The sequence below is a fragment of the Rhinatrema bivittatum genome, chromosome 19, assembly GCF_901001135.1.
Source record: "Rhinatrema bivittatum chromosome 19, aRhiBiv1.1, whole genome shotgun sequence".
NCBI lineage: Eukaryota > Metazoa > Chordata > Amphibia > Gymnophiona > Rhinatrematidae > Rhinatrema > Rhinatrema bivittatum.
This window is the reverse complement of record NC_042633.1, coordinates 35,175,213-35,190,494: the sequence shown is the minus strand read 5'-3', so window position 1 is coordinate 35,190,494 and position 15,282 is coordinate 35,175,213. Positions and strand designations below refer to the sequence as shown.

The 15,282-nt window shown below is 44.8% G+C and overlaps 1 protein-coding gene across 1 annotated transcript in view; it reads right to left on the bottom strand.

Moving 5' to 3' along the window:
- COL11A2 (collagen type XI alpha 2 chain) overlaps positions 1 to 520 on the bottom strand; it is a 75,937-nt gene extending 75,417 nt beyond the window's left edge. Inside the window, exon 1 of the mRNA XM_029584518.1 lies at positions 211 to 520. Coding sequence (XP_029440378.1) covers positions 211 to 313 — 103 coding nt within the window. The 5' untranslated portion in view covers positions 314 to 520. The remainder of the gene's footprint in view (positions 1 to 210) is intronic.
- Positions 521 to 15,282: the final 14,762 nt, after the last annotated feature.

Here is a 15,282-nt window from a genome sequence, read left to right as displayed (position 1 = left end):
CCCCCCCCACTCCAGTAACCCACTTATCAGCATCCCCATTCCCGACAGTGACCCCCTCCCTCCCTCCCTCCGTGCCCCCTCTTACTGACAGTGGCACCCTGCCTTCTCCCCCCCCCCCCCCCCCCCCCCCGCAGCCTCTGGAGGTGCGCGGCCGCTCCCAAGGGTGCCCGGGGCAGAAGACAACGATGGGGACCGGAGCCCACCGCTTACCTGCCTGGGCTGGAGACCATCTCCAGAGCATCAGCACCAGGGCGAGGAGGGGAAGTCCTGAGTCCCAGAGACGCCTCCCGGGGCCGGGGCCCAGCTGCTGCATGCTGCCAGGCAGGGGGGGGGCTGCTGCAGATGCCCTTATGGCTCCCAGGCAGCAGGAGGAGGGAGGGCAGAGGCAGCTGGGCCGCAGAAAGGATGCCCGGAGCAGCAGCTGCTGGACTTTCGGCTGCCCAGGCTAGAATAGCTCCATCAGGCACCGAGCTGCTGGTGGCCAGATCGCTTTTTTTTTTAAGGGTGGGAGGGAGGGGTGGATGAATGGATAGGGGATCGGGAGGCTGGAAAGGGATGGTCAGGGTGGGAGGGCTGCAGGGGTGAGAGGGTGTGTGCTAAGTCAGGGAGTGGGCGGCCCTCGCTGCATGTTTCACTCAGCTGCTGTCTGGCTGCCCCCTGCTCCTACCCCCTCTCTTCGCCAGACCGCCAGATCCATCTGAAGTATAAACTCACAACTCCCTGGCTCACTCACTCCTCCTTCCCTCTGAACACACAGGCAGCCACTCCCTAAAGCTCAGGTTCACACCTTCATACCAACCCCACCAAACTACATATGCAGGCATGCCATTCCCTAAGTGTCTGATAATATCAGGTACGACTCCCCATCCCTGATCTCAGTCACCCCCCTCCAACATCAGAGACCCCCTCGGTTCCCCATCCTCCCCTCTAATCTCACACACCTCCTTTCACCATCTCCCATCTGATCTCCCTTTCCTCTCTAACCTCTGACGGGCCCCCCCCCCACTCCCACTCTCCACCCCCCTCCCTCTTCTGAGAAAGCAAAGCTGCTTTACCTGTAGCAGGTGACCCTCCGAAGGAGTAACGTCATCGCCGCTGGACAACGACTGAACCTTTTTCCCATGGAATTCTTAAAACTCTTTTCTCGGTTCTGCGTGTTAGTTTATCTTTTCTGGGTTTTTTTTTCCTGGAGGAGGTGTGCGAGGGCGCACTACTCTTGTGCAGATATTTTATCCAGAGAGCGGAGGGGAGGGCATTGATCATCGAGGGGGGGATGCATTATGTTCTTAAATCGTGCGTCCAAATATCGCTCTCCCTCGAACATGTTGAAAGCTACGCGCAGGCAGGGCCGGTGCGTTCCCAATAGGCAAACTCGGCGGTTGCCTAGGGCGTCATCCATTAGGGGGCGGCAAAAAGCAGCCATGTGGGGGCCGCGAGCGGAGTCTATCCCGCTCACGGCCGAGAGAAGCAGAGACGCGGTGGGGCCATGAGCGGTGCCTGTTTCCCTTTGGAAATGACCTTGCAGGCCCATGTCTACCTTGCACGTGGACAAGTTTCACCCTGTCCTCGTTGGGACAAAGTCCGCCGTTGCTTTCAACCTGCAGGACCTTGCATCCATTTTCAGAGGGAAGCGATGCATGTGCTCTTGCTCTGAACCTTGCCACACCCCTGCATTTTGAGCAGGCGGTTCCCCCCCCCGGAAATGTCGCATGTAGGAGTTTGAAAGCACACTCTATGCCCCATTTAATTTTCTTCCTCTGATCCGAACGCGCCCCCCGGGAACACCTCCTCCTAATATGGTTATAAGCAAGTGTCATTTCGTGAAGCGACGCGTGGCACTTTTAACCCCATTGAGGGAGGGTGGTCTTCGGACAGTCGACGAATGCAGGCAAAACATGGGGGCGCAAAAATGTTTTCTGAGGCGCACTTGCGACCCAAGAATGCCGAAAGCTGGGGGAAAAAAAGCCTAAAAAAAACCAAACCTTAACATCTAGTCGGGGAATGATGTCCTGATTAGAAAGTAACATCTGTAATGCAGCGTGGCAAGCAAGACGACGTGAGACGTCCTGTGAAGATGTGGGAGTGCAGACGCACAGAAGTATTTCTAAGAATTATCTGGAAAAAGATCCAGTTGGTCTCAAGTGATGATGTTACCCATCTGTGCATTGCACGTCGTCTTCGGGGGGAAAAAAACCCTGCACTTGTCACCACCCTGGGCCTCCATCCCACCTCCGAGTCCGTTGCATCTTGCATGCACTTCTGTTGTCCATCCCTTCCCCCCATATAGTGTCAGATGCACCTCCAAACTCTAGCCTAAGCCTCTCTCCACTAATTTCAGACGCACCTCCATTCTCCACCCCATCCCCCAATCTTCATCTCCTCCTTTAATCTCCAGTCCACGCCTGAGCCTCGTGCAAATCTCGCTGCCTTATCCCACCATCCTGCCTCTAACCTGATCCACACTTCATCCCTGATCCCCCATCCCACTATCCCTCATCTCCATCCCCCCTCTCATGTCGGGCACACCTCCATTCTGCATGGCTGTATAAATCATTTCATAGACTCAGAGCTGATGTGTCCTCATAAGGCACCTAAATGCAATAATACGTGCTTCTGCACGAGGAGTACATTCTCAGAATAGCTTGGATGAAAACACGGCATACAGGAGGAATTCTCATTTTCCAATGGCACAATCAGAGGGAAAAGTTATCATGACGTATTTTGTATGCATTTGGTTTCACAGATTATTCCAGAATGTTTGGCTTCGGTTAGTTCCTTGAAGGAGAGCTTTCAAGCTATTTTTTTTTATTTCCAAATAATATATTCCCCTCCACTCCCCTGCAGTTTTTAAAACCAGATTTAAATCGTGAGTGCTTGTTTCTATTTAAGAGGTCCAGTCAGACGCTTTTAAAACATGATCTAAATCGATGACTGTGTCCTGTGGGTGGGCTTGCATGAGGCTCACCTTTCCAAAACGGCGAGTATCAGCGCCACCAACTAAGCACACGCTACATTACAAAACTCCTTCACGCCTAGAGCTGTGCCTGAGTGTGCATAAAGAGAATGGAAGGGAAATGTAAAAATGAAATAGGTCGATTCACTCACTAACTTGCTGCTTACTAGTTATCATTTCTAAAGTGCTGACGTTGTGCAGATATGCGTAAGAGAGACCATCCCTTCTGCGTGGAGGCTACAGTCTAGCCAGCACGAAAGGTCTGTGGGAGGTATGTTTATGGTAGAAAAGGTTGGATCGGAACGTTGCTGGAGAAGGAGCATGGCGCACCAACAGGTGTCGTGCACAGCATGGTGGAAAGCAGGGAGCCTGGTGGTGGAGGGGAATGGGGCACAGATAAGGTCGACTTGCCCAGTGAATGGAGTTAATGAGGAGGGTAGGAAAGAGGAGAGGTAATGAGGAGCTGCAGAGCGGATGCATTTATAGGCGCGTGAGAGAACCTTAAACTGTATTTGGAAGTGGGCAGGAAGCCAAATGAGGGGGGAGGTTTACATTTAGAAAGCAGAGAAGAAGCCATGCCAAACTGATGTTCGCCTGCCCCCCCCATCAAAGCCCTTTGAGAAAGTTGATACTCATCAGATCCAAATACCCGGTGTTATTTACCAAGCGGAGGCCCGAAACGAACATCGTAAAATTTGATGGCAGATAATGCAGAAAGAGGTAACCAGCGGTGTGCATAGTTTCCTGCCTTCTTCTGACTGCCCTATGCTTATCTCTTTGTGGTAACCCACAGGAAAACAAGGAACACTGTGATAATGATAGGTCTGAAATGTTTTAGTTCTTTCAGAACCCTGAGGTTTATACCATCTGGTCCAGGTGATTTGCTACTCTTCAGTTTATCAATCCGACCTACTACATCTTCCAGGTTCACCGTGATTTAGTTCAGTTCATCTAAATAGTCACCCTTGAAAACCATCTCCGGAACCGGTATCTCCCCGACATCCTCATTATTAAACACAGAAGCAAAGAATTCATTTAGTCTTTCCATGACGTGCTCGTAAGTGCTCCTTTAATTCCTCAGTCATCCAACAGTCCAGCCGACTCCCTCGCAGGCTTCCTGCTTCGGATATATTTTTTAAAGTTTCTATTATGTGAAAAGACCAACTTATTTTCAAATTCTCTCTTAGCCTGTGTTATCAGTGTTTTAGATTTAACTTGCCAATGCTTATGCGTTTTCTTATTTTCTTCAGATGGATTCTTCTTTCAGGTCTTTTTTTCTTTTGGCTAAAATAGCTTGTTTCACCTCACCTTTTAACCATGCCGGCACGCTACATTCACTGCATATTATACATATTCATACTGCACAGTTCCTGCATGTTACACACATACAATGTATATGCGAGTTTGTTCTCTGGGCTGCAGGTTCTGCATGCTATTTCATCGCACAGGGTGAATCTCGGAGAACAGAAAAGCAAAGCTTTGACCATGTAAATATTTTCCACAGAGTTGAGTTTTTGTACCTATCCATTAACTGTCCTCCGTGATTATATTTGGATCTTCTGGTGAGAGGGGAAGCACACGAGTAGCCCACTGTGGCTTGGAGCTGCCTCTACCAGGCAGTGATATAATTAGTCCTTGTAATTACAATGGCTGAAGGAGCTTCCTGCCAGCCCAGTGGATTGAGTGCAGGCACACGCCCTCCTCATGCCACAAGAGACAGGTTAGACAGAGGCCTCCCGGGCCCTTACTCTCATAGTGTGCATGCTGCTTTGGTGCAGCTCCCACACTGAGGTTCTGTAATTACAGGTTAAACAGGGAAATTAAAAGGCAAGAATCGCAGAGGATGCATGGATCTCTAATACATATTTTCTCTCTCACACACACACACACACACACACACACACTCACTCACTCTTAAGGTAATGAAGCGTGATCACATGCAACTTGATGGGAACAAGAGCTGCTTTGATCAGCAGTATGTTACAGCTCATAAAATACGATTTGGACCTTTTCTTTAATTTTTTTTTAACCAAATCTCTGTCATTGGTGTGGTGTACCATCGATTTGTGTCATCAGTCTGGTAATCCAAGAACAGGAGTGTGATTATATTACAGGGAAGAGATCTATAAATTCAGTCACTTCAGTGAAAGTGTAAATCCATGGGATTTTGTTAATTCATCAGTATCTAGCAGAGCAATCAACAGATTTGTTACAAACTGGCTGGTGATGCAGAGTCAGTCCCTTGACACGGTGTTTCAAGGGAGGCTGCATCAGGAGGGACTAATGAGATCAAGAAGATCTTTCATATGAATTATACAGAACCTTTCAGTCTGGGAAAAGAGTTTGTACAGAGTGATTGGATGCGGTACTGCCAGCAGCCTGTGCGATCCATCAGTCCGTGATAGTGTTGACAATCCATGTGATCAGCACCGTACAGCCAGCTAACCCCAATTCCCTGCAGCTGGAGTGAGGGAGATGTAGCTCATAGCCCCATCACTGAATCGATGGGGCAAAGGGGATTGCTACAGAGTAATGGAAACTAAAATATATCAGCATTCTGAATCAGCTAATAAACATTTGCATTACCATGGCCAACAGATTTTGAAGTCCACAGCTTTTTTTTATTGGAGCTTGAGATTCTGAATTGGATTCAGACAACAGCCAGTGCTGGCCCATGATTTTTATGGTTCAGGGTACTGATAAGCCGGCATTTGGGAAAAAGTATTACGTAGCAAAGGACTGCTTCTACAGCCAAGTCCAAAAGCAAAGCATGTTCAAGCAGCATTGTTTGAATTATCAAGAAAGCTGGTCACCCCGTAAAATTGTTGCTAACAGTAATTTTGTTATGGGTTTGACAACTGCTTGGCTTTGATTGCAAATATTACTACCCTTAAGGTAAGGCTTGGGGAAGCCTGCACAGAGTATCAGTTACTACTCTTAAGTTAAGGACTGAGGAAACCTGCATGGAGTGGCAGTTACTACCCTTAAGATAAGGCTTGGAGAAACCTGCATGGAGCGAGGCTTGCGGAAACCTGCACGGAGCGGCAGTTACTACCCTTAACAGAAGGCATGGGGGTAACCTGCACGGAGCATCAGTTACTACCCTTAACAGAAGGCATGGGGGTAACCTGCACGGAGCGGCAGTTACTGCCCTTAACAGAAGGCATGGGGTAACCTGCACGGAGCGGCAGTTACTACCCTTAACAGAAGGCATGGGGGTAACCTGCACGGAGCGGCAGTTACTACCCTTAACAGAAGGCATGGGGGTAACCTGCACGGAGCGGCAGTTACTACCCTTAACAGAAGGCATGGGGGTAACCTGCACGGAGCATCAGTTACTACCCTTAAGATAAGGCTTGGAGAAACCTGCACGGAGTGGCAGTTACTACCCTTAAGATAAGGCTTGGGATAACCTGCACGGAGTGGCAGTTACTACCCTTGACAGAGGGCTTGGGGGTGATCTGCATGGAGTGGCAGTTTCCACTACGTTCAGCTCGCTGGACAAACTGGATGGACCGCTTGGTCTTCTGCCGACTATTACTATGTAGGCTGTGGTTCTGTAGGTGCTTGGGGATTTTGAAACCCATCATTGTAGGGCCTTGAAATTCTGGCTCTGTAGGACCTTGGGATTCCAAAGCCCACGGTTCTCTATGCACGAGGAATCTGGCTTTAGAGCAAGCATGTGTGGATCCTGTTGCATCCAGAGGCTAGGAATATGAATCCTGACACTCAGACCTTGGTGCTTACGGACTGTAGCCAGTGATGTTTTGATAGTTTGGGGGGGGGGGGGGGGAGAGAAAATGCATAATGAGAACCTTTTCAAACAACCTTCAAAGTTCCCAAACTATTTTTAATGGAAATGTTTCCTTAACAAACATTTCAGCCTGCTTACTTGAAAGCTCTTGTGTCAGCTGGGGACATGAAAAAAAAAAAAACTCCCTGGTGGTAATCCTAAAGCTAAGATGAGAGACATTCAACAGGAGCAGCATTGATGCCCCTCAGCCACAGCACTGACAGAATGCCATCTGTATTAGGAATATATAAACTAACTGTACACACACACACGCACGTACATGCGTACAGATAGGTACACATCTGCAGGCGGATACACAGAGATGTAGGCGTTCACTTTCTACTTTGTCCCAGCCATAGGGTGTCTCTTCTTTCCTCCTGCTATCTATTGTATTTATAGCGCTATAACAGATGCAGGCAGCGCTATATGGAGACGCTTTAAAAAAAAAAAGTGTAACATCAGCAGGCTCTCTCACTGATCCTGGCTGCTGCTTTCCTGCCACGAGCGAAAGGCGACAAGGACGAGATCCAACGAGTGCAAACGGAAATAAAACACAGGTTTCTTTTCCTTCTTTCTGGATCGACAACAGCCTTCGCTGCGAACTCCAGGAATAGGCTCCTGTAACCGTGGGGGCTGTCTGGACTGGACTGCACTCTGTCCTGCGGGTTCAGATGCCACGCCCCCTCTTATGCCTCTTTCATTACTTAACTCCCACAGCAATTCTGGCCACCACAAGCCCCACTGTGCTGCTAAGAATAGGAACCTCCAGAGAACAAAGTGCCCATGCAAGGGAGAAGGATGGGGCCCTCCAGGGAGGGGTGCAGGCAGCTCTTCTAGTCTAAAGTTAGAATATATGGCTGCACACCCATTTAATTTTTTTGATTTACATTCTGCCTTTCATGGGCTGTCAGACACACTTCAAAGTGGGTTACATTCAGGTAACAGTAAATATTTCCCTGGCCCCCAGAGACTTGCGATCTAAGGGCCTCATTATTTACTGAGCAGTTTTCCCGTTCAGACACAGAATGGGGAAAACTTTCGTAAATGAGTTTTGTACCTGAGGCAATGAAGTGGTGAAGGTGACTTTGCCCGAGGTCAGAAGGAATGCGAACAGAATTTGAACCCTGGCTTCCCTGGTTCACAGTCCTGCCCCCCCCCCCCCCCTCTACACCGAGATGGACCCGTGTGCAAGATTATGAAGATGACCTAGGAGATCTGTACTGATCTAGAAACAACCATGCTCTACTCCAGTGTCCTCAAGCAACACAAGTCAACAGCATTCCACTTGTCACTCTGCAAACTTTCAACATTTTCTCTTTATCAGACTGCTTACGTTATCGAGGAGAGTGTTTTGGTGCTTATCGTTCATTATCCTGTCCCATCAGAGAGCTGCAATACTATCGTTATAGCATCGGAAAGTCCCAATACCAATTACTGTTAACATGGACCGCAGTTGGCTCCTTGGGTCTTGTGTAGGGGACTTTGAGGCCAGCTTCCTGCTGGACTTATTCTCACCAGTCAGAAAGTGTTGGAGCCTCTCCCCCCAAGACCCCAGCACTCTAGGTGACATCCTTGATCATATCTTGTGGCCTTCTCTCCAGTACTGGGGACGGGGAAGCGTGTTTTTGGGGATGAGTGTAGGTTCTTTTTGTTTTGGCTAGTGAGAAGTGGGTTTAGGATTTCCCTTTTTTTTGGGTGGGGGGAGGGGGAGAGGAGGGGGAGAAGAGGAGGAAGGGATAGTGCTGGATTCTTTGGGAGTTTGGTTATAATTAAGAAAGTTAGGTAATATATTGTATAATGGGGTATTTAGCTTCTATTACTATTTTATTGTATTTATTTTGCTGTATTAATTGTATTATAATGATGTTTTAATTTGTCTGATTATATTTAATATATTTTTAGTTTTTGTTTTATTATGATGCAGTGAGTTATCTTTTATAATGTATTGTAACAGGCCTTGAGTATAGTTTATTGACTGTACAAAAGTGTGACTAAACCAAGAAAGAAATAAAAATTCATGTAACTTGGAGTGATGATCAGTCATAGACATTTTCCCAGTGCACTTTGGGCACTGCTTGAAGCCAGCTGGCTTGCTTCTTGGGCAGGGCGAGGAAAATAGATGCCTAGATGCTGCCTTTCCTGCTTGTCCATGGAGGAAAGACGCACTGAACATGAACATTATATGGTCACTTGAGGGCACAGCACCGCAGGACTGCTGAGCTAAATGAAAATAAAAAAAAATAAAAATCTTTAAAAGTGCTGTCAACCTATGAAGGCAAAATAAAAGCCCATGGCCAATGTGAAAAAGAGACTTGATGTAAAACAGAAAGAAAATTGTGCTCAGCACTGAAGTGCAGGGAAAATGCCTGAAAGTAACCTGAAGCACAGTGTACTGACTGCTGCAAGGCCATGAGAGGTTGCACAAAACCCTGCATGTACTTAGAAAGCCCCTTCCAGGATTTTCCAGAAGCTGGGCAAAACCTCATTCAGGGCGTACCTGACCCATTATGATGAAGGTTGCTCGTCCTCAGAGACTGTGCCTGCTTACCGCAAGTTCTGTAGCTCAGGGATAGAATAATGAAACCTTAAGTGCTTTAGGAGACCTTGAAGGAGCACAGGGAAAGCTTTTTGGTGCCAAAAGGGGGCAGCCGTTGCTAATCTGGAAGCTGTACAAGTTCTTTTTTCCCCCCCTTGTACCCTTACAGGTACAAACGCCCTCCGGAGATAGGGAAATACCTACAGTAACTGAGTGATATCTGAAGTGGCCGACCAGTCACAAAAGGTGGAATACGAATTAAAAAAAAACAAAACATTAAAATATCCATGAAATAAGAAGTCATTCCCCATCCTGGCCTAAGCTTTCATGTCACCGAGGAGCGGAAGCAGAGCAGGTGAGAGGTAGAGGGACTTCAGGTGCCCTGGGTCTGCATCTGAGCAAGGAAAGAGGCGAGGAGCTGCAGGAACGCTGAGTGTTTACATGCTGAATGGGAAGCTGAAGTTAGGTCCCGCCAGCAGTGAAAAGTGGTCTTTGTCTGGGTGCTCGCAGGCTACAATATGGGCTTTAACTGCGCTTCCACAGCTCTGAGTCCCTGGGATATTCCAGAATGATTCAGCCTCACCAACTGCTTCCCAGGAAGAGAGAGAGAGAGAGAGCCTGGAATAGCAGCACCTGTAATTTGAGCTCTTCCCCCCCCCCCCCCCCAAAGCAAGGCAGGCAGGCATCAAAACGCTGCCCAGATTCCAGCTCTCCATTAATTCCGCTGGCAACTTTACACGCTTTTAACATGGAAACGTGACAGCAGAAAAAGACCTTATGGCCTGTCTAGTCTGCTCATCCATCCAACTAATCTAGCTTTATAATTCCCATCACTTCCTTAGAGAGCCCCATGTGTTGTTTATCCCATGCTTTCTTGAATTCAGAGGCTGTTTTTATCCCCACCACCTCCACTGGGAGGCTGTTGCAAGCATCCGCTATCCTCTCTATAAATAAATATTTCCTAAGATTACTCCTGAGTCTTCCCCCTTTCACTCTCATTCCAATACCCCTCACTGTAGATGCATAACTCATGCAAATCATACCCTGAACTGCCGAGGCTGTCTATATAGTTATGTGCCCATGTCACTTAATTTGCATGGATAAGACAAAGCGACCTAATAAAATGAGATTAACAGAGCAATGCAGTGGAATCCATATGAATCGTGGAAGCTCCACACATGCAGCATTGGGTATAACAGGGCCATGTTATATCAGGCATTCGCTTTTGAGTTTTGTAACAATAGGGGAAGATGTCAATTGTTTATTAGTGCAGAAAGGGCAGAGGTGGATTTATGAAATGGGTTCTCTTGTACCGAATGGTTTAAACAGTGAGTGAGGGTTTTTGTTTGGCATACAGTTGCTTTAAAGACACACCACACACACCACATAAGCTTCTGTGCATGCACAGCATCTGAATGGCTGTTTGTCTTTTAATGTTGGTGGTGTGAGAACTTCCTGAGTGTTTTTGAGACTTCTACTATGGTAAGTTGTGTTTTGTGGTCTCATTTGGTGAACAGGTGGTTCTTTTTAGTTGGGAGACCCAAGAAAAGGGAAAACGAGTGAAGAAATAAAAGGAGAAAAAAAAAATAAGAAAAAGAATAAGAGAGACCGATCAAGACTTCATAATTCCAAAGCACCACGCGATCTTAAGAGGCTTCTTAAACACGAGAATCCAAAAAAAATCTAAGCTGAAAGGGTTCAAAATAGACACAGTTGACATTAAGATGTTTCACACCTGACATCATCTACCGGGCGCTGGGCACTTAACCTGGGGCCGGACGCCAGAGGCACATGCGTTGCGTGCACCTTACCACCTTGGTGAGCTTGTTATTTTCATATGCCTGTGTTGAGTTTTCTCTACTGATTATTACAACTGTAGACTATAATGTCTTGTATTTCTGTTATTACTGGTCAGGGCCGCTACAATACTCGAACTATCACAAGTACTTGGTGACCACCTCCTCGTAACAGAGTTTTGAAAAATATTCCAACCAATTTCATCAGCTCTATCAGTTTTCTCGACCGTCTTGATTTTATTAATTATTACATATGACCTGTTAAGCACCATTGATCCTGATTGTTTCAGTGTAACAGAAACATGGCTTAAAGATTATGACATCCCTCTACTTAACCGGTTGCCCTACAATTTATAATTATGCAGAAGTAGTGGCTTAGCCATATTCTATAAAAGAAGTAGACACATCTCCTTACCGAATCAGTACGAGATTCTGTGTTTAAAACCTGAATCGATCAACATTTGTCTCATTTACTGCCCACTCCAGACTACTTGATTACAATTCTTTTCCGATTCTTGAAGCCATTATTAATCTGCAATTAGGTCCACCAAAAACTATTGTTCTAGGTGATTTTAATCTTCAGGTAGATATTTCTCATCCATTGCACACCGTCCGTACTTTTCTTGACACCTTCCTAGCTTGTGGATGGTAATAAAACATCTCATCCCTGACACGTGTAAAGGGGCCATGCTCTTGATTTATGCTTTGTAAATAAAAACGTCGCCCCTGATTTTGCAGTAGACACTTCCACCAAAACTGTCCCATGGTCTGACCATTTTCTTATTTCAATCTTAATTTCATCTAATCAGATGCAGTCATCCTCCTCTAATAACAACCGTATAATAAGAAAACATGGCTTTGTTGACCCTCAAGACTTAGCCAGTGAGCTTTCTTCTCTACTTGCAAAAAATACAGATGAAACAGCTACAGGTCTTCTAACTCTGTGGAAAAATGCCTTGCAATCCACCCTCGACAAATTGTGTCCTATTAAAGAATTTAAAAAGAACCATCACCAGAATCCATCTTGGTTTTCTAACACCCTCCAGTGTAAAAAATGTGAACTAAGGAGGCTGGAATGGAGATGGCACTTTCATCCATGCACCGAGAACTTATCCTTATACAAAAATCATCTCATAGCTTACCAAAACGAGATCCTGAAAACGAAAAAGTACATATATTAGAAACTAGCAAAATCGTTTAATAAACCTGCTGAATTATATCAAATGATAAATCAAATTATTAAGCCCGCCTCAAACTCATCTGCACTCCTTGTAACAGATTCAAATCTGAATACCGCGGATATAATTGCCAAGTACTTTATTGACAAAAAGTGAATAAAATTAGAAGCTCCATTACAACTGCAACTCACACAATGGATAATGAATTCCATCCTGACAACGCTCCTTGGGCTGAATTTAATACTGTCACAGAAGAAGACATAATTGAATGTATTTCAAACATGAACTCCTCATTCTACTGCTTAAACCCCTGTTCTACAACACTCTTAAAATCAATAAAAACTGACACTTGTAACTTTAATATGCAATTGATCAATGCCTCACTTAGTAAAGGTTATATCCCAGACTCCCTTAAGAGAGCCGTAGTTCAGCCTATCCTTAAAAAACACAACGCCGATCCCTCAGTGTTGACAAATTACTGGCCAATATCCTCCTTGTCATACGTTGTCAAGATCCTCGAAATGTGCACCCTCAGTTGACCCTCTTCACTGACTGTAATAATGTACTAGACCAATATCAATTTGGTTTTTTGCAAATTTCATAGTACTGAATTACTATTGTTCTCTAGTTTTGATATCAAAAGACGTGGCTTTGAACATGGTACTAGCTTCATTCTGCAGCATTTGATACAACTGACCATAGCATATTGCTAAACCGTTTGAGCGCACTAGGACTAACAGGGAAGGTATTGGCTTGGTTCAACTCTTTGTCAAACTGCGCTTTACAAGTTAAATTTGAATTGTACACCTCATCCTGGCAGACAGTTACATCTGGAGTTCCCCAAGGCTCTGCGTTGTCAGCGATGTTATTTAATATTTATATGACACCATTGTGCCGAGTACTTGCAAATCTTGACCTTCACTACGGATTATATGCAGATGATGTACAATTTTTATTTGCTAATAAAATAACATGGACACAAACTGAACAAGTTCTTTTGAATTATCTCACTACTATTCAAAATTGGCTATCTCAAAATAAGCTATCATTGAACATCCAAAAAACCTGAAATAATACAATTCACAAGATTCTCATTATGCAACGCCCCATCTGAACTTACTATTAATGGTCAAAGTATTCAAATGATGAAATCTCTTTGAAATCTTGGCATGCAAATTGATCCTTCATTAAGCATGAATGTTCAAATTAAAAGTCTAACCCAGACTTCCTATCACAAATTGAAGCTGTTACGACACCTCAAGCCATTTCTGGATCCCATTGATTTCCGCACAGCTTTACAGACATTGCTGTTCTCTAGCATAGATTACTGCAATTCTTTATTCATTGGCTTGCCTAAATATACTCTCTTGCCATTACAGATTATCCAAAACTCTGCAGCTCGCTTACTGACTGACACACCAGTTCGTGAGCCCACTACCCCAATTTTACAGTAACTCCACAGTAACCAATAGCATTCAAAATGCAGTATAAACTTGCCACAGTCGTACATTCTCTCATACCTAATGTTCAATCACCATGGATAAACACCATCATGAAAATACATTCCCCAGCGAGATCCCTCCAATCAGCAAATCAGAATGTACTGGATATCCCCTCCCCTAAAATTGCACGTCTGGATGACACTAGGGGAAGAGCACTTTCAATAGCAGGTCCAACCTTTTGGAATTCATTACCAAATGAACTGAGAAACCTCCTAGGTATTTTAAGAAAGCTTTAAAGACTTTTTTATTTAAACTCAATTTTAATGTCTAAATCTAGGTCTATTATTGTTTGACTACTCACTGCTCTGCAATTTTTATTTTATGTGACTTTGCCGCCATGTATAAAAAAAATCTATGAATGTGATATTGTAACCCACCCTGAACGTAGGAAAGGCAGGCTATAAATGTTTTAAATAAATTAAAGAAAAATAAATAACCTACACAGCACAGGCTTACTGGGCAGACTGGATGGGCCACGTCCTATTCTAATCCAAACCAAAAGAACAAAAAAAGTCTTATCCATCAAAACTAAACATAACAAAAAGACCCAAAATGTATCGTTGTTTCTCGATGCTGTGTCAACTATACAATTTCTTTAAATTGAAGGATGCTGCATCAGCAAGCCAGACAACGGCAGTGATATAACTTGCCGTCCGGACTACTCGTCACTTGCAGCGTATTATATCGATTTTTGTATATTATTTATAAAGTGTTTTTTTTAAAGTCCCATTGAAAAATGATGATTATAAAAGTCCAAAAACCTTAGGAACACACATCTGTGCCTTAAACCGTAGTTGAGAAGCCCCGACAACGGCCGGTGTTTCGCGATGGCTGAATCGCTTCTTCAGGAGTAATTTTAAGCTTCAATCTTAGGACAGATGCTAATGATTTAAAAAATTACAAACATAGTGATTTCCAGAAAAAAACCATAAATAAATAAATACTTAGCTCAAGATGTCCACAGCACAAACCTTCTTCCCGGACGCGAACGTCTCCAAAAAGTTTTTCGCGATATGTGGGACCAAGTGAAGCCCGAACTGCTTTCCCTTTAAAAAGCCCGCGCTTTTCGACGTAATGATGTCATGACGTGCTTCCATCTTTGACTCGCGTTGTTATGGTAATATATAAACAATCTGTGACAGGCCAATTTAAGGTGGTGGTTATCATGATTCCTAGTGTGTAATAATAAATAAAAAAATGTGATTATTCATAAAAACACTTGAAGTTCTAGTGCTGAATTTAAACCATTGGGTTCAACAGTCTGCAGTCGGTAAATCCATCTTTGCTCTGCACGTAAAAGCCGGACATTAAAATCCCCTCCTCTCCAGTTAGGGGATAGCTGCTCAAGTACACACACTTTTAAGTTATCAAAAATGTGATGATGTTGAATACAATGTGCTGTCAGTGGAGCTGTCAGTCGGCCCGTTGAAATGCAGGATCGATGTTCTATAAGACGGGTCTTCAATGCTCGCTGAGTTTTGCCCACATACCATAAGTTACATGGGCATTGTATGAGGTAAATTA